This window comes from Carcharodon carcharias, chromosome 5, assembly GCF_017639515.1.
Source record: "Carcharodon carcharias isolate sCarCar2 chromosome 5, sCarCar2.pri, whole genome shotgun sequence".
In the NCBI taxonomy this organism is placed as follows: Eukaryota; Metazoa; Chordata; class Chondrichthyes; order Lamniformes; family Lamnidae; genus Carcharodon; species Carcharodon carcharias.
The window spans coordinates 27,204,901-27,229,752 of NC_054471.1; the positions used below are offsets into that span (position 1 = coordinate 27,204,901).

At 43.6% G+C, this 24,852-nt stretch overlaps 1 protein-coding gene across 7 annotated transcripts in view; it reads right to left on the reverse strand.

Annotated features, from left to right (window-relative positions):
- Positions 1 to 24,852, reverse strand: part of LOC121277832 (CSC1-like protein 2) — a 290,835-nt gene that overhangs the window by 100,331 nt on the left and 165,652 nt on the right. For all 7 annotated transcript variants that reach the window (XM_041187511.1, XM_041187512.1, XM_041187510.1 and 4 more), the window contains one exon: positions 21,239 to 21,329. In XM_041187511.1, coding sequence (XP_041043445.1) covers positions 21,239 to 21,329 — 91 coding nt within the window. The remainder of the gene's footprint in view (positions 1 to 21,238; positions 21,330 to 24,852) is intronic.

A 24,852-nucleotide genomic window follows, 5' to 3' on the forward strand; every position in this document is an offset into this window, starting at 1 on the left:
GATGGGAAAAGAAAAATCTATATAAATTCTTCGAAAAAAAAGGGGAGGGGGCGAGAGATCGGAAAGGGGGTGGGGATGGAGGAGAGAGTTCACGATATAAATTGTTGAGCTCAATATTCAGTCCGGAAAGCTGTAAAGTGCCTAGTCGAAAGATGAGGTGTTGTTCCTCCAGATTGCGTTGAGCTTCACTGGAACAATGCAGCAGGCCAAGGACGGACATGTGGGCATGAGAGCAGGGTGGAGTGTTGAAATGGCAAGCGACAGGGAGGTCTGGGTCATGCTTGCGGACAGACTGAAGGTGTTCTGCAAAGCGGTCAGCCAGTCTGCGTTTGGTCTCTCCAATGTAGCGGAAACCGCATTGGCAGCAGCAAATGTAGTAGACTAAATTGAGGGAAGTGCAAGTGAAATGCTGCTTCACTTGAAAGAAGTGTTTGGGCCCTTGGACGGTGAGGAGAGGGGAAGTAAAGGGGCAGGTGTTGCACCTTCTGCGGGTGCATGGGAAGGTGCCATGGGAGGGGATTGAGGTGTAGGGGGTGATGGAGGAGTGGACCAGAGTGTCCCGGAGGGAACGATCCTTGCGGAGTGCCACTTGGGGCGGGGGGTGAAGGGAAGATGTGTTTGGTGATGGCATCATGCTGGAGTTGGCGGAAATGGCAGAGGATGATCCTTTGAATGTGGAGGCTGGTGGGGTGATAAGTGAGGACAAGGGGGACCTTATCATGGTTCTGGGAGGGAGAGGAAGGTGTGAGGGCGGATGCACGGGAGATGGGCCGGACACGGTTGAGGGCCCTGTCAACCATTGTGGGTAGGAAACCTCAGTTAAGGAAGAAGGAAGACATGTCAGAGGAACTGTTTTTGAAAATGGCATCATCAGAACAGATGCGACGGAGGCGAAGGAACTGAGAGAATGGGATGGAGTCCTTACAGGAAGCGGGGTGTGAGGAGCTGTAGTCGAGGTAGCTGTGGGAGTTGGTAGGCTTGTAATGAATATTGTTAGTTCTGTTGAAGAGTCATACGGACTCGAAACGTTAACTTTGTTCCTCTCTGCAGATGCTGCCAGACCTGCTGAGTTTTCCCAGGTATTTTTATTTTAGTTTTGGATTTCCAGCATCTGCAGTTTTTTGCTTTTATCACATAAAGATAAGGTTTGGGACAACAATAAACTGAATTGCAAAAAAAATTGAGATTTTAAAGAAAGAAACATTTGCTGAGCAGAAGAACAATGTTATAGCAATAAACTGTTAAGTTAAAACAAGAGTAATTGATAAACATCACGGGGGTGCGAGAGGGTCGGGGGGAGGAGAGAGTGAGAGAGAGAGAGAGAGAGAGAAAGGGGGTCAGAGAGAGAGGAAGAGAGAGGGAGAGAGAGGAAGAGAGAGGAAGAGAGAGAGAGGGAGAGAGAGAGGGTCAGGGGGAGGAGAAAGAGAGAGAGAGAGAGAGGGTCAGGGGGAGGAGAGAGAGAGGGAGAGAGAGGGGGTCAGAGAGAGAGAGAGAGAGGGGATCAGACAGAGAGAGAGAGAGAGAGAGAGGGGTCAGAGAGAGAGGGGGTCAGAGAGAGATAAAGGGTCGGGGGAGGAGAGAGAGAGGGAGAGAGAGGGGGTCAGAGAGAGAGAGGGGGGGGTCAGAGAGAGAGAGAGAGAGGGGGGGTCAGAGAGAGAGAGAAGAGAGAGGGGGTCAGAGAGAGATAGGGTGTCAGAGATAGAGAGAGAGAGAGAGGGAGGGGAGGTCAGAGAGAGAAATGGGGTCAGAAAGAGAAAGAGAGGGGGTCAGAAAGAGAGAGAGAGAGAGGGTCAGAAAGGGAGAGAGAGGGGGTCAGAGAGAGAGAGGGTCAGAGAGAGAGAGAGGGTCAGAGAGAGGGTCCATAAGACCATAAGACATAGGAGCAGAAATTAGGCCATTCGGCCCATCGAGTCTGCTCTGCCATTCAATCATGGCTGATAAGTTTCTCAACCTCATTCTCCCGCCTTCTCCCCGTAACCTTTGATCCCCTTACCAATCAAGAATCTAACTATCTCGGTTTTAAATACACTCAATGACCTGGCCTCCATAGTCTTCTGTGGCAATGAATTCCATAGATTCACCACTCTCTGGCTAAAGAAGTTTCTCCTCATCTCTGTTCTAAAAGGTCTTCCCTTTATGCTGAGGCCATTGCCTCAGGTCCTAGTCTCTCCTACTAGTGGAAACATCTTCCCCACGTCCACTCTATCCAGGCCTTTCAGTATTCTGTAAGTTTCAATCAGATCCCCCTCATCCTTCTAAACTCTATCGAGTATAGACCCAGAGTCCTCAAACGTTCCTCATATGTTAAGCCTTTCATTCCTGGGATCATTCTCGTGAACCTCCTCTGGACCCTCTCCAGGGCCACAACATCCTTCCCGAGATACAGGGCCCAAAATTGCTCACAGTATTCTAAATGTGGTCTGACCAGAGCCTTATAAAGCCTCAGCAGCACATCCCTGCTTTTATATTCTAGTCCTCTCGAAATAAATGCCAACATTGCATTTGCCTTCCTAACTACCAACTCAACCTGCAGGTTAACCTTAAGAGAATCCTGGACTAGGACTCGCAACTCCCTTTGCACTCCAGATTTCTGAATTCTCTCCCCATTTAGAAAACAGTCTATGCCTCTATTCTTCCTAACAAAGTGCATGACCTCGCACTTCCCCACATTGTATTCCATCTGCCACTTCTTTGCCCATTCTCCTAACCTGTCCAAATCCTTCTGCAGCCTCCCCGCCCCCTCAATACTACCTGTCCCTCCACCTAACTTTGTATCATCTGCAAACTTAGCCAGAATGTCCTCAGTTCCTTCATCTAGATCATTAATGTATAAAGTGAAAAGTTGTGATCCCAACACTGACCCCTGCAGAACTCCACTAGTCACCGGCTGCCATCCTGAGAAGGACCCCCTTATCCCCACTCTCTGCCTCCTGCCAGAAAGCCAATCTTCTATCCATGCTAGTACCTTGCCTCTAACACCATGGGCTCTTATCTTACTGAGCAGCCTCCTGTGCGGCACCTTGTCAAAGGCCTTCTGGAAGTCCAAGTAGATAACATCCATTGGCTCTCCTTTGTCTAACCTACTCGTTACCTCCTCAAAGAATTCTAACAGATTTGTCAGGCATGACCTCTCCTTAATGAAACCATGCTGACTTTGCCCAATTTTATCATGCACTTCCATGTATTCTGAAATCTCATCCTTAATAATGGACTCTAAAATCTTACCAACGACCGAGGTCAGGCTAATCAGCCTGTAATTTCCTGTCTTTTGCCTCACTCCCTTCTTAAACAGGGGGGTTACATTAGCGATTTTCCAGTCCTCTGACCCTCCCTGACTCCAGTGATTCCTGAAAGATCACTACTAACGCCTCCACTATCTCTTCAGCTATCTCCTTCAGAACTCTGGGGTGTAATCTATCTGGTCCAGGTGATTTATCCACCTTCACACCTTTCAGTTTTCCTAGCACCTTCTCTTTGTTAAAGGCCACCATACTCACCTCTGCCCCTCGACTCTCGAACTTTGAGGATGTCACTTGTGTCTTCCACTGTGAAGACTGACACAAAGTACCTATTCAGTTCATCTGCCAATTCTTTGTTCCCCACTACTACTTCTCCAATCTACCAATCCCCTGGTTTCCCACTGCTCTTTGTCGCATTGTATGCTTTTTCTTTAGCTTTTACGCTGTCCCTGACTTCCCTTGTCAGCCATGGTTGCCTCGTCCTCCCTTTAGTATGCTTCTTCTTCCTAGGGATGAATTTTTGCTGTGTCTCCCAAATTACTCCCAGAAACTCCTACCATTGCTGTTCCACTGTCTTTCCTGCTAGGCTCATCTCTCAGTCAATTCTGGCCAGCTCCTCCCTCATGCCTCTGTAGTTGCCTTTATTCAACTGTAATACCGTTACATCTGATTCCAGCTTTTTCCTCTCAAATTGCAGGGTAAATTCTATCATATTATGGTCACTTCCTCCTAAGGGTTCCTTCACCTTAAGCTCCCTTATCAAATCTGCCTCATTACACATCACTAAATCTAGAATTGCCTGTTCCCTAGTGGGCTCCACCACAAGCTGCTCCAAAAAGCCATCTCGTAGACATTCCACAAATTCCTTTTCTTGGGATCCACTACCAACCTGATTTTCCCACTTTACCTGCATATTGAAATCCCCCATGATCACTGTAACCTTGACTTTCTTAGACACCTTTTCTATCTCCTGGTGTATCTTGTGCCCCACATCCTGACTATTGTTCGGAGGCCTGTACATAATCCCCATTATGGTTTTTTTTACCTTTGCGGTTCCTCAACTCTACCCACACAGATTCTACATCATCTGACCCTACATAATTTTTTGATATCAATTTAATTTAATTTCTTACTAACAAAGCAACCCCACCCCTCTGCCAACCTGCCTATCTTCTTGATCGGATGTATATCCTTGGATATTTAGCTCCCAGTCCTGATCCCCTTGCAGCCATGTCACCATGATGCCCACTACATCATACCTCCCAATTTCAATCTGCGCCACAAGCTTATTTTCCTTATTTTGTATACTGCGTGCATTCAGATACAACACCTTCAGTCCAGTATTTCCCGTCCCCTTTCTCATTGTCGTCCCTTTATCTGATATGCTTGAAGTTAGATTCCTAGCCCTTTCCAAAGACTCTGTCCTATTTTGTGTTCTGGAGACTTTAATAGCCTCTCCTGGGCTCTCCTTTCTTTTCAGTTTTTTCATAAAATTTCCATGAAGTTGAATCCACTCCCCCACACGCTAACCTGCTTTGTTTCCCATTAGTCATACTTCTTGGAGTTTTACCTTTCCCTCCCCCCCCACTTTCTAGTTTAAAGTCCTGTTGACCACCCTATTTACCTTTATCGCTAGAACATTGGTCCCAGATGGGTTCAGGTGGAGACTGTCCCAACGGTACAGATCCATCCTGTTCCAATACTGATGCCAGTGCCCCATGAAATGGAACCCTTCTTTCCCACACCACTCCTTTAGCCACGTGTTTACTTCCCTTATTCTCGCGTCCCTATGCCAATTTGCACGTGGCTCGGGTAGTAATTCGGAGATTATAACCCTTGAGGACACCTGTTCTTTAATTTAATTCCTAGTTCCTGATAATCCCCAAACAGGTCCTAGTCTTTCCTATGTTATTTGTCCCAACGTGGACCACAACAACTGGATCCTCTCCCTCCCTCTCCAAAATCCTTTCAAGTCAGTCAGAGATGACCCTCACCCTGGCACCAGGCAGGCAACATACCATGCGGGACTCTCAATCCTGCTTACAAAGGAAGCTATCAATTCCCTAAGTATAGAATCCCCTACAACTACCATGTCTTTTTGCTCCCCCCTCTTGAATGGCCTCCTGTGCCACGGCCTCCCTACAGCCCTCTTCCTCATCCACACAGGGAGCAAGTACCTCGTACCTGTTGGACAAGGTTAAGAGCTGAGGTTCCTCTGTTCCTGAACACAGGATCCCTCTACCTGCCTCACTTGCAGTCAAACCCTGCCGACCCTGACCACTGACTGGACTTGAGGTACTTAATCTACCGGTGTGACTGCCTCCTGATACAAAGCGTCCCGGTAACTCTCCCCTTCCCGGATGTGCCGCAGCGTCTGGAGCTCGGACTCCAGCTCCTCAATTCTGAGCCAGAGTTCCTCCAGCAACCAACACTTGCTGCAGATGTGGTCACAGCAGCTCGCAAAGGGTTCTGCCAGCTCCCACATCATACAGCTACAAAACATCACCTGCCCAGCCATCTCTACTTAGATAATTAATTTATTAATTAGTTTTGCAGTGTTTTTTTTTCAAATTTGGTGCCGATTTCCTACCAATCAATCAGGTCACAGCTTTCCTGTGATGTCACATTTTCAGACAGGGTTCGAGCGAGTGAGAGCGGGTCAGGGAGAGCGAGCGAGAGAGAGAGACACACAGGGAGAGAGAGAGAGAGAGAGAGGGACAGACAGGGAGAGATAGAGAGAGAGAGAGACAGTCAGACAGGGAGAGAGAGAGAGAGAGAGACAGGCAGACAGGGAGAAAGAGAGAGAGAGAATCAGACAGACAGGGAGAGAGAGAGAGAATCAGACAGGGAGAGAGAGAGAGAGAGAGAGAATCAGACAGGGAGAGAGAGAGAGAGAGAGAGAGAGAGAATCAGACAGGGAGAGAGAGAGAGAGAGAGAGAGAGAGAGACAGACAGACAGACAGACAGGGAGAGAGAGAGAGCGTGAGTGAAAGAGAGAGCGTGAGTGAGAGCGTGAGTGAGTGAGAGCGTGAGTGAGTGAGAGCGTGAGTGAGTGAGAGCGTGAGTGAGTGAGAGCGTGAGTGAGTGAGAGCGTGAGTGAGTGAGAGCGTGAGTGAGTGAGAGCGTGAGTGAGTGAGAGCGTGAGTGAGTGAGAGCGTGAGTGAGTGAGAGCGTGAGTGAGTGAGAGCGTGAGTGAGTGAGAGCGTGAGTGAGTGTGTGAGTGAGAGTGAGAGTGAGAGTGAGAGTGAGAGTGAGAGTGAGAGGAGTGAGAGTGAGAGTGAGAGTGAGAGTGAGAGTGTGAGTGTGTGTGAGAGTGAGAGTGAGAGTGTGAGTGTGTGAGAGTGTGAGTGAGAGTGTGAGTGTGTGAGAGTGTGAGTGAGAGTGAGAGTGAGAGTGAGAGTGAGAGTGTGAGTGTGAGTGAGAGTGTGAGTGTGAGTGAGAGTGAGAGTGAGAGTGTGAGTGTGAGTGTGAGTGAGCGAGCGAGCGAGCGAGCGAGCGAGCGAGCGAGCGAGCATCAGGCTTACTACCAGTCTCAAGGTGCTCACTCACTTGCCCTCAGCCGCTGAGCGGCAACCCCCACCATTCAGTTTCTGGCACACACCTCCACTCAGTCACTCAATCTCTTGCAGTCCCCTCCACACAGCAGTCAGTCACACTCATACTCATCACGGCACCATCAACTCCCTGGGCCAGAAACAACTTGGCTCCCCCCAGCCTTGGGCCCGATGCGACTTCACCCTCTCCAGGCCGCCAAAACTTCACCCTCCACAGGCCTGACATACTTGGCTCCCCGAGCTCCAGCCCCGATGCACCTGTGCTTCCCTCAGCCTGGCCTATTAGCAGCAAGCGCGGGGAAGAACTAGCCTCTGATTGGAGGAGCAGCTCCATGCAGAATCTTCCATTGAAACTCACCTATTTCATCAGAATTTTGAAAACTAGCTCAAGGGACTGCATAAGAGGGGCTTTGCGGACCACATCCGGATCCTGGGCCATATGTTGGACAAGCCTATTCTAGGCTTACGTATGTGATATTCAGAGTGCTAATATGTTACCCCATACACTATGAGTTTTTATTTTGTGCATTGACCTTGGATGTGACAACTTGTCAAATGCCTTCTGGAAACCCAAGTAGAGCCCATCCACAGGTTCGCTTTATCCACCTTGCTTGTTACTCCCTCAAAGAATTCCAATAACTTAGAAAATCTCACTGCAATTGAGCAGGGTTTTGTGAAAGGGAAATCAGGTTTGACTAAGTGCCCAGCTATAACCACCGTAACAGATTCTAGCAATTTCCCTGCAGCAGATATTAAGTTTCCTGATTTCTGCCTCCTTTCTTTCTTGAATAGAGGTGTCACGTTCACTATTTTCCATTCTAATGGCACTTTCCATCTAACACGAGGATTTTTCCCTCATCTTGTTTCTGGGTTTTTTTTTAATTCGTTCATGAGCATTTATTGCTCATCCCTAATTGCCCTTGTTCAGAGGGCATTTAAGAGTCAGCTACATTGCAGTGGGTCTGGAGTCACATGTAGGCCAGACCAGGTAAGGATGGCAGATTTTCTTTCTTAAAGGACATTAGTGAACCACATGGGTCTTTCTGACATCAGACTTTTAATTCCAGTCTTATATTGAATTCAAATCCACCATCTGCCTTGGTGATTCGAATCCAGGTCCCCAGAGCAATACCATGGATCTCTGGAATAGTAGTCCAGTGACAATACCACTATGCCACCGCTTCTGCCATCTGTTGTAGACTAACTAATAATGATTTATTACTATGATTAGTCACCAACTCCATTTCTGGAAATGTAGGTAGTGAACTAAATGGGCCTTGGTCGTTTTACATCTAGCCCTTTGCACCTTCCAAGATCCATATTGAATGTCCATGGATCAATAATGGTGAGATGCAGAAATTAACCTGTTTTCCATAAGTCAAGATGAATTTCCTACAACATCCCATCATTTCTTACAGGAAGTTCTCAAGCACTGTTGTTTACATTATAAGCCTGTACAATAAAGAAACTAGTTAGCATTGTGAGTGATTGGCATGACTACAGGTCATGGGACATCTGTGTGACATCTAAAAACAAATAGTGCTTTATCACATAACAATTTAATGAAGTGAACTCTACTTCCCTCTCCCACTGTGGGAAAATTCCCAGCCTTTACCCAACAGATACCAACAGCTAGACAATTGAAACCAAGAGTTCACCTGCAGGAAGTTGCCAGGACAAAGCGATGGTGGAGGACAGAGTATGCAGCATGGTAGTCAAAACATCAACAAAATAATGTGGCAAGCGTTGGTTTGGCCAGATTCCCCAGGAACAATCTCCCAAAAAAAAATCCCCCGTCTTTTGTCTTTCAACATTAATTCTCAAAACTTGTAATTTTGAAAATGGAACTGGATATATACCTACAAAGGTAAACATTTACAGGACTTATGGGGAAAGAAAGAATGGGGTGAGGTGGAGAAAACTATTTCGTTAATTTTCAAGAGCTGACACATGGGGAGAATGGCCACTTTCTATGTGATATAATTCCATGTCAACTCACAGAAAAGCAATTGATTACTCTAAACTATGAAAACAACAGAATACTAGAGGAATTTGATAGTATCACAAATTGGATGATTGGAAAATTCCAATCTCTCTGGTCTGTTGTACCACAGACACAAATATTAAACACCTTTGTCTTCAGCAGCTCTCCAAATATCCACCTAATCTCTATCTAGCTGTAAATAAGGAAACTTCTAATGAAGGGTATTACATCTACAACAGCACAAGAGAAGACTGTATAGATCACCTTCATTCATGTACAACTGATATTAAAGTAGAATAGCATGTACAACCTACCTCCAACTTTTCGCAGGATGCGATATTCAAAATGGGTAATTAAAAGCTGCAAGTTATGGTGGGGGTGGGAGGCATTGGGGTAGTGATAATATCCCTGGACGAATAATCCAAAGGCCCAGGCTAACAGTGGAATTTAAATTCAATTAATAAATCTGGAATATAAAGCTGGTCTCATCACATTGGTCAGTAATAATGACCAATGAAATCATTGTAGATTGTCATAAAAAGCCATGTAGCCAGTTCGGTCAGTAGTGATGCTACCAAGCAAGCCACTGATGTCCTTTAGAGAAAGAAATCTGCTGTTCTTACCTCATCTGGTCTACATGTGACTGCAGACCCAAAGCCATGTGGCCTAGAAAGCCACTCAGTTGTACCAAACCGCTAAAAAGTCTAAAAGGAATGAAACCGAACAGACCACCCAGCATCAACCCAGGCGCCGGAAATGACAACAGCAAATTCAGCCCTGTTAACCTTGTAAAGTTCTCCTTACTAATATCTGGGTGTTGTGTAAAAATTGGCAGAGCTATCCCACTGACTAGTCAAACAACAGCCTGGCATAGTCATACTCACCAAATCATACCTTACAATGTCCCAGTCACCATCACCACCATCTCTGCGTATGTCCTGTCCCACCAGCATGACAGACCAGTTGGTGCACAGTTGGGAAGGAGTTGCTCTGAGAGTCCTCAACATTGACTGTGGACCCCATGAAGTCTCAGGGCGTCACATCAAATATGGACAAGGAAACCTTCTGCTGATTACCACCTAACGTACCCCCTCAGCTGATGAATCAGTATCCCTCTATGAGCACCATTGGAAGAAGCACCAAGGGTGGAAAGGGCACAGAATGTACTCTTGAGCGTCCATGACTAAGAATGGCTCAGTGACACTACAACTGACCGAGCTGGCTGAGTCCTAAAGAACATAGCCACTACACTGGGTCTGCTGCAGGTGCAAAGGGGACCAAGAGGGAAAAATCTACATGATCTTACCTTCACCAATCTGCCTGTCATGGATGCATCTGCCCCTAACAGTATTGTTAGGAGTGACAGCCGGAGTCCTTGTGGAGACAAAGTCCTGCCTTCACAATGAGGATATCCTCCATCATGTGTGGCACTACCAGTGTGATAAATGGGATAGATTTTGAACAGATCTTGCAACTCAAAACTGGGCATCTATGAGGAGCTGTAGGCCGTCAGCAGCAGCAGAATTGTATTCAACTATAACCTGTAACCTCATGGCCTGGCATATGTCCCACTCTACCATTACCACCAATGGTTCAAGGACTACCTGCATGCCAAACAGCAAAAGCAGTATGCAATAGGCAGAGCTAAGCAATCCCATAACCAACAAATCACAATTGAACTCTGCAATCCTGTAACATCCAGTCGTCAATGGTTGGGGGACAATTAAGAAACTAAACGAAGGAGCAAGCTCCATAAATATCCCCATCTTCAATGATGCAAGAGCCCAGCACATCAGTGCAAAAAACAAGGCTCATGCATTTGCAGCCAACTTCAGCTGGAAGCGCCAACCATTCATCTCAGCCTCCTCCTGAGCTTTCCAGAATCTCAGATGCCGGTCTTCAGCCAATTTGATTCACTCCACGTGATATCTAGAAATGGCTGAAGGCACTGGATACTGCAGAGGCAATGGACCCTGACAACGTTCTGACATTCTGAAGACTTGTGTTCTAAAAACTAGCTGCACTCCTAGTTCCAAAATAGCTACAACACTGGCACCTACCCTGTAATGTGGAAAATTGCCCAATTTTGTCCTGTCCACAAAAAGCAGGACAAATCCAACTCAGCCAATTACCACCCCAGCAGACTACTCTGAGTCATTGGAGAATGATGGAAGGTGTTGTCAACAATGCTATGAAGCAGCGATATGCTGTTCATTGATGTTCGGTTTGGGTCCCACCAGGGCCACTCAGCTCTTGACCCCATGGATAAAGAGCTGAACTCCAGAGGGAAGGTGAGAATGATTGCCCTTGACATTAAGGCAACAGTTGAGAAAGTGTGGTATCAAGGAGTCCTAGCAAAACTGGAGTCAATGAGAATCGGGGGGAAAACACTCCACTAGTCAGAGTCATACCTAGCGCAAAGGAAGATGGCTATGGTCGTTGGAGTTCAGTCCTCTCAGTCCCAGAACATCAGTACAGGAGTTCCTCAGGGTAGTGTCCTCGGCCCAACCATCTTCACCTGCTTCATCAATGACCTTCCCACCATCATAAGGTCAGAAGTGGATGTTCACTGATGATTGCACAATGTTGTGCAAAACATAGTATGATTAGAACAAGTCAACATGATTTTACTAAAGGAAAAAATCTGATTTTTTTTTTAAGGATGTACCTAGTAAGGTGGATAAAGGGGAACCAGTAGTCATACTTTATCTGGATTTCCAGAATTTGATAAGGCGTCGCACAAAAGGTTAATAGATAAGATAAGGGAGTTTGAGATAATATATTAGCACGGATAGAGGATTAGTTAACAGATGGAAAACAGAGAGTGGGCATAAATAGGGCTTTTTCAAATTGGCAGGGAGCGAATAGTGAGTGCCACAAGGATCTGTGTTGGGGCCTCAGCTATTTACAATCTATATTAATGACTTAAAGTGACAGAGAGTAATATATCTGAGTTTGCTGATGATGCCAAGGTTTGAGTTTTGTGCTTGTAAGTACAGGCTGGTTGGGTATGGTCTGCCCCTTGCCCGTTGTGAACAGCAGAAGGGATGCGATATAACCCTGATATGATGATAGTAGTAGATTTGACACCTAAACAGAGTAAACCATTGAGCAGCAAATTAAACAGAAGGTTAAATTACTAGATCAGTTCAACACAAATCAGGATACCATGCCAAATCTCTGGCCAGGTCACACCTAGAACAAGAAAGAGTAAAAGTCACTGAGAATGAGGTGAGAGCCAAAACATTGATCCCTACTGTTAAACAATTGTGTTTTGTGGGAAATAAGACATACTATAGTACGTCTTACAGCGCTTTAGCCTGAAAGGCGGTGGTTAAGAAGGAGTTCTATGTGGGCAAATAAAGATACTAAACAGTACAATTAAGGTAAAACCACAACACTAATATCAAGGCAAACCAGAATACTATCGAACTAGGGAGCTTGGGCTAAAATAGATGAATGGACAAGTGAGGAAAGATGTCAGGAAGAATAGCTTCAAAAAGTCCACACTTGGAAGTACTGAATAAGGGAGGCAAAAATCCTAGATTTATCCAAAAGACAGTTCCACTGCATGATACCAGGTGAGGTGAAGATTGCCTATTTTATTGGATGGACAGGCTAAGATGGGTCAATGGTTACCTTCATGCAAATTTTTGAGCAGCTCAAAATTAATTTAAAAATCTTTAGACTACTGTTAGATCTTAGGTAGACAGACCCAACCACCAGCCCCCAACACCTCCAATCATCTACTTAATGTTACATCCTGTTTAGCTTAAACTGCATTGGAACCTGAAGCAGTGAGGCTGCACTGGTGGCAGTTTTGAATTATAGACTGCATATCCCAGTAGTAGCAAGGAGAGAAGATAAACCCACTAATTAGCATAGCAAATTACATTCTGTATTTCCTGTAAATTGGTTACTGAACACCAAGGACTCTCCAAACTACAGATTGCAGGAACATGTCCCTCCTGCACCCTAGTAACCCAGACCACAAAGCCCCGGCAACTGATTTCAATTGGCACTTACTTCTTTCTCATAAGTTTCTCATATTTGAATTTTGTGGGCAGAGATTTGGAAAGGGTTGTTCTTAGTGCTGCGATCTCATTAGTGGATTAATTCTAAATCAGAAGGCTAAGATACTTTACCAGCAATTTAAAACGTGCATAGATTAATGGGAGCACAAACTTTAAACGTGAAACACAATACATACCTATACAGAGCACTAGAGACATGCTAATCGACAATTATCTGACAAGAAGGAATTTTCATGGCTAAATGGAAAAGCCAAGAGAGTGATACTAGCTACTTTGACAGCAGGCATGGACATGGGCCAAATGTGCTGCAACCATTTTATGATTTCATAATGGGAGATGGTCAGCATCTTAGCCCACCGCATCACAAGCTATGCAAGTGGCACTGGTCATCTGATACTGAGGTTTTTGCAAAGTCTGCAATAATGGTGTGGTTTTACTCTGATCTTTAATTTGCATCAGATCATGTTTTAAAAACTGTTTTATGGGCCTATTCAATATAAAACATCCTGCAGCATCACTAACAGCCCTAGCACTACAGGCATGCTGCCATATGGGGAGGTGGTGGCGTAGTGGTAATGTCATTTGATGAGTAATTCAGAGCCCCAGGTTAATGCGCTCGGGACATGGGTTTAAGTAAAATTTAAATTCAATTAATAATAGGCTAATTGTGACCATGAAACCATTGTCAATTGTTGTAAAAACCCTCTGGTTCACTAATATCCTTTAGGGAAGGAAAACCGCCATCCTTACCTGGTCTAGTCAACATGCAGCTCCAGACCTCAGCAATGTGGTTGACTTGTAAATACCCTTTGAAATTGCCTAGCAAGCCACTCAGTTGTATCAAAGTGCTACGAAGTCCAATAGGAATGAAACTGGACTCACCACCCAGCATCAACCTAGGCAATGGAAAACAGAATGGCACACCCAGCCCTGTCAAAACTACAAAGTCCTCCTTACTAATATCTGGAGGCTTGTGTCAGAATTAGGAGAGCTGTCTCACAGGCGAGTTGAGCAACATATGAATTAAGAGCAGGAGTAGGCCACACAGCCCTTAATTCAATAAGATCATGGCTGATCTGTCTGTAACCTTCTCCTACCCTCAATAACTTTTCACCCCCTTGATAATCAAGAATCTACCTACCTCTGCCTTGAAAACATTCAAAGGCTCTGCTTCCACTGCATTTTGAGGGAGTTCCAATGACTCACTACTGTCAGAAAAAAATTCTCATCTCTTTCTTAAATGGACAACCCCTTATTTTTCAACAGTGACCCCTAGTTCTAGATTTTCTCACAAGAGGAAACATCCTCTCTACCTCCACCCTGCTAAGATCCCTCAGGATGTTATATGTTTCAATCAAGTCAGCTCTTAGTCTTCTAAACTCCAGCAGATACAAGCCCAGCCGGTCCAACCTTTCCTTGTAAGACAGCCCACTATTCTTGGTTTAGCTCAGTAAACCTTTTCTGAACTGCTTTAATGCAGTTGCATCCTTCCTAAAATGTGAGCAATACTGTACATAGTACTCCAGATATGGTCTCACGAGTGTCTTGTGCAACCAAAGCATAACTTCCCTTACTTTTATATTCAATTCCCCTCACAATATATGATAACATTCTATTAGCTTTTCTAATTTGTTGCTGTGCCTGCATACTAGCCTTGTGATTCATGCACGAGGACACCCAGATCCCTTTGAAATGAGAGCTCTGCAATCTCTCATTTAGATATATGCTTCTTTATTCTTCCTGCCAAAATGGACAACTTCACATTTTCCCACTATATGCTCCATTTGCCAGGTCTTTGCCCACTCGCTTAACCTACCTATTTTTTCCATTCATTCAGGTGATATGGGCATCACTGACTCAGCCAGCATTTAGTGCCTATCCCTAATTGCCCTAGAGGTGGTGGCGGTGAGCTTGTCTTCTTGAACTGCTGCAGACCATGTGGTGTAGGAACATCCACAGTGCTGTTAAGGAGTTCCAGGAATTTGACCTAGCGACAGCGACAGAATGGCGATATATTTCCAAGTCAGAATGGTGAGTGGCTTGGAGGGGCACTTCCAGGTAGTGGTGTTCGCATGTGTCTGCTGCCCTCATCCTTCTAGATAGTAGTGGTCGTGGGTTTGGAAGGTGCTGCCTGAAGAGGCCTGGTGAGTTCCTGCAGTGCATCTTGTAGATGGTGAACATTGCTGCCACTGTGCATTAATACCAGTGGTGGAGGGGGTGAATGTTCGTAGATGGAGTGCCAATCAAGCAGGCTACTTTGTCCTGGATGGTGTCAAGCTTCAAGTATTGGTGGAGCTGCACTCATCCAGGAAAAAGTGGAGAGTATTCCATCACACTCCTGACTTGTGACTTGTAGATGACGGACAGGCTTTGGGGAGTCACGTGGTGAGTTACCCGCTACAGGATTCCTAGCCTTTGACCTATTCTTGTAGCCACAGTCTTTATATGGCTAGTTCAGTTCAGTTTCTGGTCAATGGTGACACCCAGGATGTTGATAGTGAGGGATTCAGCAATGGTAATGCCATTGAATGTCAAGGGGTGATGGTTAGATTGTCTCTTGTTAGAGATAGTCATTGCCGTAACCTCATTTGCCAGTTCACTCTGTTTTCATTCCCATGTAATTGTCATTGTTTAAGTTTAAAATACTTGTGTTGGACCCGCTCTCTTCCCCTTCAAAATGAATGTAAAATTCATTCATGTTATGATCCCTGCTACCCAGGGGTGCCTTCCCTGAGGTTATCAATTAATCCCATCTCATTGCACAACACCAGGTCTAGTGTAGAATGCTCTCTGGTTGACTCCAGAATGTGCTGTTCTGAGAAACTATACTGAAAACATTCTATAAACTCATCTAGGCTACCTTTGCCCATCTGATTTTTCCAGTTTGTGTAAATTTAAATCCCCGATGATTATTGCCACAGCTCTCTGACAAGCTTCCATTAAACCCTCATTTATAGTCTCTCTTACCTTGTAGTTAATATTAGGGGGCCTGCACACTACTCACTGAAGTGACTCCTTGCCTTCATTTCTCATCGTAAACCACAATGCTTTTACATGCTGGTTTGTTGAACTTGGGTCATCCCTCTCTAATGCACTAATACCATTAATTAGCAGAGACACCCCTCCACCTTTCCTAGCTTCCTGCCCTTCCTAAAAGTCAAGGACCCTTCAATGTTCAGGTCTCAATCTATGTCATCCTGCAGCCATATCTCTAATGGCTATCAGATCGTACTTACTTCTATTTGCGTCATCAGTTCATGTGTTTTCTTTTGATTGCTATGTGGATTCAGATATAAGCCTTTAGTTTTGTCCTTTTATTATTTTTGTATCCTCTAGCCTTAACTGTTTTACTCTTAGATTTGTACACTCTATCCCTTCCTGTCATGTTGTGTTTATTTCCCATATTAATACCTTTCTCTCTTGCCTTGTCTCTACTCTTTGGTTTACCACATCTTCCCAAATTTGATCCCTTTCATCCACTAATTAGTTTAAAGCCCTCTCTACTTCTCTACTCAGCTCTCTAGAACACCAGTCCCAGCATGGTTCAGGTAGACCACTTCAACAGTAAAGATCCCACTTTCCCCAATACTAGTGCTAGTGTAGTGCACCATCTACAAGTGCCCATGAATTGGAACCAACTTCTCCCACAGCAGTCTTTGAGCCATGTATTCATTTCTCTAACCCAATTTGCCCTATGCCAATTTGTACGTGGCTCAGGTAATAATCCAGAGACCATTAGCTTTGAAGTTCTGCTTTTCAATTAAGTGCCTAGCTCCTCATACACTCTACGCAGAACCTCTTTCCCAGTTCTCCCTATGTTGCTGGTACTTACGTGGACCACAACAACTGGATCCTCCCCCTTCCACTAAGTTCCCCTCTAGCCCTGAGCAGATGTCCCAAGCCCCGACACCGGGCAGACAACACAGCTGTCCGGACTCTTGCCCTTTGCTGCAGAGAACATTGTCAATCCCCTTCACTATACTGTCCTCGACTACCACTTCATTCCCTTTTGCTCTCCCCACTCGAATAGCTTCCTGCACCACAGTGCCATTGTCAGTTTTCTCATCCAGCTTCTAAAAAAGACATTAGTCAAGCCACAGAGAACTCACTTATTTAAGGAGCATTTGCAATGACTGTGAATAAATGTGGCTCACTTTATGGTACTAAATTATTCAGCTTTGAGACAGGTTCAATCCCTGGTCTTGCAGAATTAGCTGTTGTTCTACCAGGATTGTTGAAAATAGCTTCATCATCTTTAAGCTGAGGGGCCAGAGTGTGTCTGGACCTCTTTTCCTTGTCACTATTCAGTGAGTCCTAACTGGACAGAGTCAAAGTTTGTGAATGTCGACCAAGTTGTAATAGCCCTCATTGCTGAATAACCTGACAGTCAGTGTGGTTGGTGAAGGATACCCAAGTGGAAGGGAACCTGGAGGCATGTTATTTTCCATGGAATTGCATTCTACCACCTTCAGGAGTCAAGAGGATAAAAGGGAAATTAAATTATATGGGAGGAAGGATGAAAACACCCATCACTGTCAGCCACAGCTCAGTAATTAGCACTTCTGCCCGAGTTGAAAGGTTGTAGGCTTGAGTCCTGGTTCAAAACTTTAGCACTTGCAACAAAGAGAGAAATTCTTGATGTTTTTGTGATGTCTGAGAAAAACACACAGGCCTTCATGGTATCTTGAAGACAACATGAAGATCTCATGGCTTTTGGGTGAGAAAGCCATGGATTTGACACAGATAGTTCTGTCACTCCAAAGGCTTCAGTGTACAGTTTAGACCAGCACACCAGTGCAGTGCTGCATTGTCAGAGGTGCTGTCTTTCCGATGAGATGATAAACTGAGATCCAATCTACCCTCTCAGGTGGGAGTAAAAGATCCCATGGCACTACTTTGAGAGGAGCAGGGGCATTAATCCCTGGTCTACTGACCATTAATCCACATCACAAAAACAGATCATCTGGTTGTTATCACATTGCTGTTTGTGGGAGGTTGCTGTAAGCAAATCAACTGCTGTGTTTTCCCTACAACAGTGAATACATTTCAAAAAGTACTTAATTGGCTGTAAAGTGCTGTGGGGCATCCTGTGCACAGGAAAAACACTATCTCAATGCAAGTCTTTCTTTTTAACATTTTGCATCTGGCTAATGATTTAAAACTTCACCAGTATCTTGATGGTTTAAGTAGTGAAGTCTCTACCTCAAAGTCATAAATACCAGGAAGACCTCCCCGTTTGACCTCAAGCCTGGACCAAATTAGCTGATCTCAACCAGGGGTGGCTGAACCATTATTGGCTACAGTTCTCCTGGGTAGGGAAAAGAAAAAAAGATGTATATCCGTATGGGGGTTCCTGCTCCTGGTAATTATAAAATGGGATGTCCTCAACATTTGGATAGTCTTCTACTTTATTAAAGCTCTTGTATGAGGAATGGGTGATGGCAGCTGGTGTCTACTCAATCATAATCCTACTCAGAGATCTGACACTTCAGGAGTGGGGGGGGAGGAAAAGGGAAGAAAAAAGGGGATATAAAAATTCTCTCTTAAAATATTTAAAATTCCAGGAAATTATAGAATGCAAATTGAAAGTAACTTTAAGAACTATTCTGCTCCCTTCCAACTCCTCCCCAAAAGAGCAGAAAATAAAGACCGCTTAGCTAGATATGTACATAAAATCAGTCACTGGACTAATCTTTGCACTCTTGTGAAAATTATTCTGGATGATCAGCATGAAATGGTTCATCATTTGAGACCTTGGTAGGGTTATAAAAAGGATCTGGACTTTGCTTCATCATCAGATTGGTATTGTGTCATTGAGATGTAGGATGGATACAATCAATGACCCAGTAACACGCCTGTAATATGCTTTGAAAAGCAACCTAAACTTAAATGCTTTAGAATTACAATGGATGCAAAAAGAACAGTTGACACTAGTTTGACCAGGCCATCATATGTTCCCAAATGGTAGTCTTGTATTGCCATTGTTTGAAGCATGAAAAACACAATGAACCCAACATTGAGCCTCCTTTTAGAAAATGTCAATCGCTCCTATCCTTCCACCCTTCCTTTTATAGAAGGGCATTGTTTGTCGCACAAAAATCTGTTCTCTGCATCAGTGGCTTCAATTGTATCTTTCTTAGCTGAAAGCTCTATTTTACTCCTTATTTTATTCCCGACTTATCAACTGGCCTTTAACACTTGCACTCTCTTGGACGAAATGTGGAACATGGCCATCGTCAACCAAGTTGGAGCCCCATAACAATGTAAAAATAAAAGGCCAAAATATTGACCAAATGTGCTCAGTGGAGCAGTCTACTTGAACTCCTCTCGGGATCCCCATCTTCATGGATGAGTGCCCAGCCAAGTGCTCGACTTCACATACGTTAAGAGCTGAGCGCAACGGACACAAAGATATGGGCTCTGGCAATACCCTGGCTATATCGCTGAAGGCTTCTGCATCAGAAGTAGCCACTCTTTGAGCCAACCTGTTTCTGTACAGCTACACCACTCAAAGTGAAAGATTGCCCTGGTTTGTCCTATTCAAGAGTGTCCTATCTCAGCCCAATTACAGTGTTGTTATCCTACTTGCCCCACACCCACCCTCGCCCCCTACCCACCCAACAAGCAACAGCACAGTGATTCATCAACATCCACTCAAAATAAACTGTTTTACAGTGCTCAGTTATGCTCTGACGGAACCACCTGGTTCCAAATTCATCACAACCATGATCAGGACACGAATACACAAAATGAACTCCAGGAGAGAAGGGAGTAAATGCTTTGGCATTAAGGTAGCATTTGTCGAATTATGACCCAAGCAATACTCAGGTCTGTGGGGACGGAGAGAACCACTGATGGCAGTTGGAGTCATAACTGCCAAAGGAAAATGATTATAATCGTCAAGGACAATATGGCAGAGTTCCTCATGCAACTGTCTTAGCACCATTTTCAGCTGTTTTATCAAAAACTTTCCCTATATCACAAGGTCAGGAATGGGTCTATTCGTTGCTTACAACAGCGTGCAGATCCATTCACAACTCTTCTGATAATGAAACAGCCTATCACAGACTAAAGCAGGACCCAAACAACATCCAGGCCAGAAACGTCTTCCCCATGCAAATGTCAGGTGACAACCATCTCAAGTACAGCCATTCTCCCTTGACCTTCAACACACCAACATCAACTCCCCGATATTAACACCTCAGCTAGAAGCTTAACTGGACCAACTAGTTCATGACCAAAGCTACAATATCAGGGCGGAGACTGTTTACTTTGAAGTCTGTCAGCATCCTCAACAGGCAGCCACTGTTATAGTGACACAAGGAGGTGGGCTCCTTTCAGCAGGAAAAGCTTACAATAGGAATGACTACCACTGGTCTAGTTGAACACTGAAGACTAATTTACCCAGAAATGCTGATTTTAAGTGGACACTGGAAAAATGAGAGAAACTACTATAAAGTGGGTTTGTGGGGACAGCAGGCAAACAGAAGAATGAGTTTTAAATTTATCCTTCCACAATCGAGTAGCCCAACTTCACTCAGTCTAGACACTTGACTAGCAGGAAGATATCTGAAAGTCTAAGGAACTTTACTGTGGAAAAAATCCCTTAGGATTCCTGTATTTGGGAAGCAGATTGAGGAAAAATAAGACTATGATTACGACAGAGTTAGCAGCTTTTATAAATATTACTATTAATCTCCTCAAAGGATGACATTTAAGGAGCTACTCCTAAATCATCCTGGAATGCAGAATTAATTCATAGCTTGTCCCCCACCATCCCCCCAACCTCCTGCCCCCATAGCCGATCCTCTCCCTTTATATGCTGCCGCCTCCAACCTCATGTCCAAAAAGTACAAGGATCTCATGAGCTTCTTTTGTCACTAAGATTGATCTGTTCAGGTGTCTCTGCCGCATCTCTCCTTTCCCACTGCCCACCTACTCAAGATTTCCCACTGCCCACCTACCCAAGATTTCCCACTGCCTTAGTCAGGAACTTGTAATTTTCTCTTGTTTCTCTCCTTATACCATTGCCAAGCTCATCTTGTCCAAGAGGCTCACTTCCTGCAATTTAACCCTATTCTCACCAAACTGGTGATGCTACAACTTCTCTTCCTTGCCCCCCATTCTAACTGATATTGCAAACGGTTCCCTCTGGTCAGTACTATCTCCTTTCCTTTCGAATCTGCTCTCAAGTTCATTGCCTCAAAAAAAATCTACCTTTGAATCAAGTATTTAGTCACACATCCAAATATCTCCTCCTTTGGCTCAGTTTCAATTTTTGTCTGATTAAGCTCAGGTGAACCATCTTGAGGTGTTTTAGGTTAAAGGTGCGATATAAATGAAAGGTGCTTTTAAAATGACAAGTTTGCGGTGCAACTGACATAAATTTCCTTTTAATCTATTTGTAGAAAAAGCAAAATTACTTACATTGTCTCGCTGATCATAGTCAACTGAGCTTGACACCGAAGTGAGACGTTCATATCGGTCATGGTTCTCCGAATGCAGAGCGGAAGCAACACTGAAGAACAAGAGAGTAAGTGCTTCTTACACAGGCCATTACCAGCACAAATCATCCCACTGATCCCAAATAACTTGACACTAACATGGCATTAAAAGTACTATGTAGCAGGCCTCCATGATGCTGACTTTTCTACTTTAACACTTTGACATTCAAAAAGGACTGTAGATTAAATTTCATCGAACAGAATATCCATGAGCAGCAAGCCTTCAAATAATTTGTCTTTGCTACTGAACTCTTAGTAAGAAGGTATATATTTAATTGGCTTGTTGAGCTTAAGGGAATATAAAAAATTGTGGTGTCTTTTGACAATACCCAGCATTTTTTTATATATAAACATTCTTTTAATAATAATTCACATCTAACTGGATCCTGAGTTCCCTTGTTAACCGAGGTTGCAACTAGCTGTGCAAGAATCATATACTGGAAGCTTTGAGCACAAGATACCTTAAACCCTAAAAAAACAAGACAATATAGAAGAGGTGGTGAGATGTTTTAACATGACAGGCTAGCTTTAACCTGGTCACTTTACCCTAGTCTAGTCTAACTGGGAAAGATGGTGCATATATAATGAATGTAGGAAGCAAACTGGGGATTGGGAGAAAGATGAATGACATACCCATCAAAATTGTTTTTTTTCCTGAGTCATAGTGCCACTACCAGTGATGTAGATGCAGATCACCTGCCCTCTTAGTCACTATTACGTGACAGAAGGAGCCCAAGATAAGGGAGGAAAGTGTGGGAGAGCGGAAAGCCTAAAGAAAATATGCAAGATATGATTTTTGTTTTTAAAGAAGGGACCAAATTGGGGCAATCAGCCAAAGTTTCTTATATGATAGAAACTGCCTTTTTCCATTCTGATTTTAGGCATAAATCCCCACCTTCCCTCCATAAACAATGTGTTCTAAAATTAAAGCTAAACCCAATAATAATTAAAAAAAACAATTTCCAAGAAGCACATGCTCCAGTTCTGGCATGACATACAGAACCACTTTCCCTGTTTGGTGCCTATTTCACGCCTCTGTCTCTGGACAGATGGACGGCTTTGACAGTGCACCTTAAAGCACATACACACAGCTGAGTGAAGCTCCATGGGGTGGGGATGAGGAAACAGCTGAGGGATGAGACATGCCAACTCCTTCAGCCATACAATGCCTCGTTTAATATTTTATTTGTTCCTTCCAAAATTTCTGCTAAGTTTTTATATTCCAAGCTGGTTTTATTTTGACCTGAACAAGCACAGCTGAGCTAACTTGAAGGTTAGTATGTCAACACTACAACTGTGCTCTCAATCATTAGGATGCAACAGTTAAATAATGCCATAGATAGAACTATCTGCTAAAACATGTTTCATACTAAAATATTCTTACCCGTCATTAACGAAAAGCAACAAATTTCCTAAAGCCTCCTTTTTCAAAAAAAAATCAATGTTCTTAAATTTCAAAATAAAGTTTTGTTTTCAAATATCAGTGAAACTAGATCCTGAGAGAATGATTCATTGAAGAATAGTGCACTTAAATGTGTGTCCTGGCCAACACGCTTCCTGCCAAAAGAAAAATAGTTTAACCAATCATTTGCTTTGTTGTTTGTTTGACATTGCAGTATGCAAATCAACCACTACGCTTGCCTATAGTGACTGCACTTCAAATGTAATTATCTGCAAAGTGGTGAGTGGAATTTGAAAGAAGCAACAATGCAATCCTCTCTTTATTATATTATATTTCGGTACTGAAATACACTTGCACAGTAAATATGAAGTAAAGTGAAGTTTTAACTGTCCAGTGACTTCAACATGAAGCTGAATTGCAATGAAAATATCAGTTTTGTCTTCTCTTCATTGGTCTGTTAAGATATCAAGCATATGAGGCCTGCTAACATATGAGACAATGCCACTTTAACTTAGAATCAACGATTCCAATCACCACCACCATCTCTAGTAGTTCATCTGCTGGCAGCATGTGCAACTTGTGAGGGAAGAAAAGAGGAGAGAGAGGTTAGATAAGGGTTAAGATTCTCAGAGCCAAGGACCTTTGAAAATCATCATCAGCAGGTAGGGAAAATAGAAAGAGATGTTCAGTTGGAGATCTCAGCAAAATAATCAGAAATCTTGCATTCCAAATTCTGGTAATACTGGGGCAGTATGCCTCTGCCTATCTTAATTTTTCTAGACTTGACTATTACCTGCATTAAGCCCTTGTTGGTCGAATATAGTATACTGGATAGTGACAATTCCTTTCAGGCTACTCATTACTCAACTGCAGGCTTGTGTTCCTCAAACTCAATTGCATCAGAATATTTCCATTTTCATGCCAAAAACCAATGTATGATTGGCTTCTCTGACCAAGACTGCTCAATTAATGTTTAAGGATCAAGTGTTGGCTTTGCAGCAGCACTCCTACCTTCAAATCAGTGGATTGTGGGCTTAAGCTTCTCAGGCACTTGAGAACATAATTTAAGTTTATACTTCATTGTGGTAGTGAGGGAGTGCTGCACTGGAAGAGGTACCATCTTAAGAGGTATTAGATGGAGCTATCTATATTCTCAGGTGGATGTAAAAGATTCCAGAGCATTACTTGAAGAGCAGTGTTTGCCATACATCCTGACCAAAATGTCTATCTCAATCAACATTAGAAACAATTTAATCTGGTTATTTATCCAATTGCTGTTTGCGGAATCTTGCTGTGTGCAAACTGGCTGCATAATTTCTCTGTGTTATAACAATGCAACAATTTTAAAGTACTTTATTGGCTGTGAAATACTTTGGGACATTGAGGTCATGAAAGACACTGCGCAAATGGAAGTTCTTAGTTTAGTTGTGGTCTTCTATTAGCTTACTGCTACTGGAAACTGTACTGACTTTTCTTCCCTCAAAAGGAATCAAAGGCAACTCTATATAAAAAAGATACTGAGGTTGGTGCGTCAGTTTTGTGAGAATAACATTATTGCAGCAGCAACTGGTTTTCAACACTAACAGGAAAAAAAAAGTGGATCTGTTTATATCTTAAATGCAGTCGATGACAAGGAGTTGTGCATTTTCTGATAATTGTACTCCCACAACACAAAGAGAAGAATAAAATTATTTTGTCAGAACCAAATTTCAGCTGACCCAGTGTTTTATCTTTTAGAGACAAGTAAGTGCCGTTTGTGCACAACCCCTCCCTCTAATATGAATATTATGAATTTGGTCCCACTGACATCAAATGGCAGGTGTGGTGCAGCCAGTTTTCTAACATAGGAAAAGTAATTTTCACAATATTGCTCATGTGAGATCTGGTTAAAAAAGGCATGCATTTATCCAGTATCTTTCACACTTCAGTACACCCAAAAGCATTTTATAGTCAAAGTACTGCCTCAAAAAATGTTGTTGTTGTAATGTAGGAAACAACATCCAACTTACACAGAGCAAGGTCCCACAAGCAGCAAAATAATAACCAGATAATCTGTAGGCAATCTGTTGCAGTAATGTCAGTTAAGGGATAAAATTTAACCAGGACACCAGAAAAGCCCCCATGCGCTTCTTTGT